The sequence below is a fragment of the Rhea americana genome, unplaced genomic scaffold (genome assembly GCF_003343005.1).
Source record: "Rhea americana isolate MKP2758 unplaced genomic scaffold, rheAme1 scaffold_27, whole genome shotgun sequence".
Taxonomy (NCBI): Eukaryota; Metazoa; Chordata; class Aves; order Rheiformes; family Rheidae; genus Rhea; species Rhea americana.
In genome coordinates, this window is record NW_028186390.1 from 1744725 (window position 1) to 1747927 (window position 3203).

Genomic DNA, 3203 nt, shown 5'->3' on the forward strand with positions numbered 1-3203 from the left:
AGGGCGCCGTCCGAGCAGCTGCGCCGGCGCCCGCCCTGCCAGCGCTCCTCCTCCTCCTCCTCATCCTCGTCCTCGTCGCGGTCCTGCCGCCGCCGCCGCTCCAGGTCGCGGTAGGGGGGCGGCGTGGCCTCCTCCTTCCTCGCCGRCGGCGGCGCGCAGGCCAGGGCGCCGTGGGCCGGCCGGCAGCTCAGGGCCTCCTCGTAGGTGGGGATGGCGCTGGCGTCCCAGCCGCTGCAAGGGAGGCGCGAGCGGGGCAGCCCCGTCTAGCCCGGCGGCCCGGAGGTGCCCCCCGCGCGGCCCCGCCACCCCACGGCTCGCGCGGGGCCTCCCACGTCGTGAAGGGTCCTTCCACCTGCGTCTSCATTTTACCTAATGCCAACCTGATGATTATTTCCCCCTCCCTTTGTCTTTTTTTTCTTAAATACATTTTTTGCTTCCATCGAAGGTAACAGATGGAGACAGGTACAGACCTGTCCAACACACCAGGGACCAAAAAACCAATCTAGTGAACTCCTTGTGAAAAACCAAAGGTTTTCCCACCTGGATGGAAGTTGAGGATGATTACACTGAAGCAGGCTAGGAAGGGAACACCCTGGGATTTCCTGGGCAGAAAGTGGCATCTGCTGTAATCAGTGCCCTAAGGCCGGCCCTGCTGCAGAGCCAGGGCAAGGGGATTCGTGGCGTTTGGTGGGGCGAGACTGGGCAATGCAACCAGACCTTGGCTGCCAGCAGCTGCAAAGCAAAGCTGCTCAGCCTGAATTTCCACCCACCGGAAGAGGACTGGGCTGAAYGACGATGCTGGGCTTTCCCTAACGCCACTTTTTAGGCTACCTCCAGCACAGCAGAGTCACTACAACTCTTACTCTGCCCTTTGCTGAGACCAAGCTCGAGAGCATCCGCAGGAGACGCTTGTGCCTACATCAGGCGCAGGGCTGGGCTGGGACGGACAGCCGAGCTGCCAGGCCAAGCGCCCGGCCCTCAGGAGCTCGGTTCTCCAGCTTCTTGCTGGGTCTCATTTCACAGCCTCCTCTGCTAATGCAGACTCGATTCCAGCAGTTTGGGCATTAGGGGAAAAACAGCGGTTTTGATARAAGCTGAAGGAGCCAGCGACACCAGAGCAGCTGCTAAGAGGCACGTGGCGAGGTGCGTGTCCTTGGGGCGCAGTGCGTGGAACCCACCCTGAGGGCTGAGTTGAACTATACCCTCGCTTAGATGTCAGTGCTACACTCTGGTAAGCAATGGCAGCTTAAACAAAAGCTCTCGTGTTGCTCACTGAAGGAACAGGACTGGCGGGAGCTGCTGGAGTACGGTCTCCAACGCTGTCAGTAGAGGTGACACTACAACCCCTCTCACAAGCAGACCAAGCTCTCAAAAAGTAGAGCGTTTCCTTTCGCTCCCGTCAGTGGCTCTTTCAGGACCTCAGGGCTCCTCAGCTCAGAAGCTTCCTTCTGTTTTCCAGCCCAGATTGACTCCTGGCTCCTCTCCCCCTTGCAGCACCCACGCGGGCGCCCTGCACTAACCTGCGGCCCCATTTCTCAGGGGGCTCCGCGGTGAAGTACTGGAGGTCCCTGGGGAAGTGATACTGGTAGCGTCGGGACACCACCCTGGCGTTGGCTTTCACGGACCACAGCAGCCCGAAGAGGAGGAGGATGCCGCCGATGCCGCAGCAGAAGAAGCTCGCAGAGCGGAGCAGCGCGTTGGAGGAGGAGCTGGGGACCTCCTTGGCTTCCCGGGGAGCTGCGAGCTGAGCCCCGCCGCCGGTCACGGCGCCCATCTCCCCGTCGCTCCACCAGGCGAAGCACAGCGTCCCCGTCACCAGCAGCACGGCCCCGGTGATGGTCACTCCGTAACGGAAGGAGGACGCCACCATTTTTCACAAGGAGGCAACCGAGGAGTTGAGGGGAGACGGCCGAAACAGCGCCCGAGAGAGCCCGCGACCTGGAATACAAGGAGGGGGCTGGGTTTGAGGGGGGACAAGGTTATGGCTTCCATAGGAAAGACCTCCCAGAGGAGAAGGCTACTGAGTTAGGACCTCCCTGTGGGCTGGATGCCCCAGTGTCACCTTCAGCTGTTTATTATTGACCGATCTCTGCTGCCAGAAAGGGCCTTTCCACCCGCTCCACTGGGAACCACGCTTGTGCTCTCAGCCTAAGGAAGTGSCAAATCTAAGCCGACACGGGCGGCCGGTCGCCTCGGACATGGCCCTCTCTTCTGTCGCGGCGCGGCGCCCCGGGAGGGTGAGGGACGGCTGAACTCGGCGGGGGCTTTCAGTCAACAGACCGTTGGCTCAAATATGATACGTGTTGAATATGATATATGGAAATATAAAGCATCAGATATATGGCAATAAGCAACAACTCACAGAAAATAAATTGTTTAGGAAACTTGCTCAGGTCCTCACCTGCCATTCTGAAAATCCCCCTGCACAGCATTGATTAAAAACTCCTTTCTCGTGCTCTAAATGAGCCACCCAGCCCTCCTCAAAGACCAAGCTGCACGCTACATCCTTTCATCCCAAAATCTGGAAGAGAAGCGCCAGCGCTCAGCAGGAAGCACCGGGCAGAGCCCAGTGMGATCAAGGCTGGGTGAAATTATGTTATTTTAAGCAGCTATTTATCAGATGGGCCCACTARATGGAAATCCAAATTACTTGGTAGTGAAAGAAAGACTGTACGATGTAATCTATATTTAATGAAGAAATACAATGAGAAGTGAGATTTCTGAAAGTCGCAGGAGGACYGCAGGACCCGGAGCCCTGATAACGTGCTACGTCTCTCATCTCTAGGCCAGGAGCTCAGGCCCCACAGCGGGCTGGCCCGCTGCCCGCTCTCCYCGCCAGCAGCCACAAAGTCACCAGGAGCGAAGGAGTTTGTGTTTCTTGCCTGTAGCTAGGCAGAACTTCCCGTYGGAAAGAGGTGCTCCCTTTTGAATAGCAGCATGAGGAAGGGGCTAGCAGAGCCCCACCAAAGATGCAATTAGAGACCAGCCTCCTCCAACGCGCCAACAAACTCTATCAGGAGGAGCCGGTAGAGGAGTGGGCACACRCGGGTTTTCAGAGTGGTAGGTGCTCAGGAGAGTGTGAGAGGACACTGCTGACCTGTTGGACCCCATTGCTTCTAAGAGAATTGCATTCTCCAGGAAAAATTGCAGCCCATATACCATATAGTTTGGGAAAACAAAATTAAAAAAAAAAAAAAAAAAAA

General features: G+C 57.4%; 1 protein-coding gene across 1 annotated transcript in view; it reads right to left on the reverse strand.

The window, feature by feature from the left end:
- Positions 1–1932, reverse strand: part of TMEM61 (transmembrane protein 61) — a 2902-nt gene extending 970 nt beyond the window's left edge. The window contains exons 1-2 of the mRNA XM_085308178.1: positions 1521–1932; positions 6–231 (exon numbers count right to left, since the gene is read on the reverse strand). Coding sequence (XP_085164304.1) covers positions 6–231; positions 1521–1870 — 576 coding nt within the window. The 5' untranslated portion in view covers positions 1871–1932. The remainder of the gene's footprint in view (positions 1–5; positions 232–1520) is intronic.
- Positions 1933–3203: the final 1271 nt, after the last annotated feature.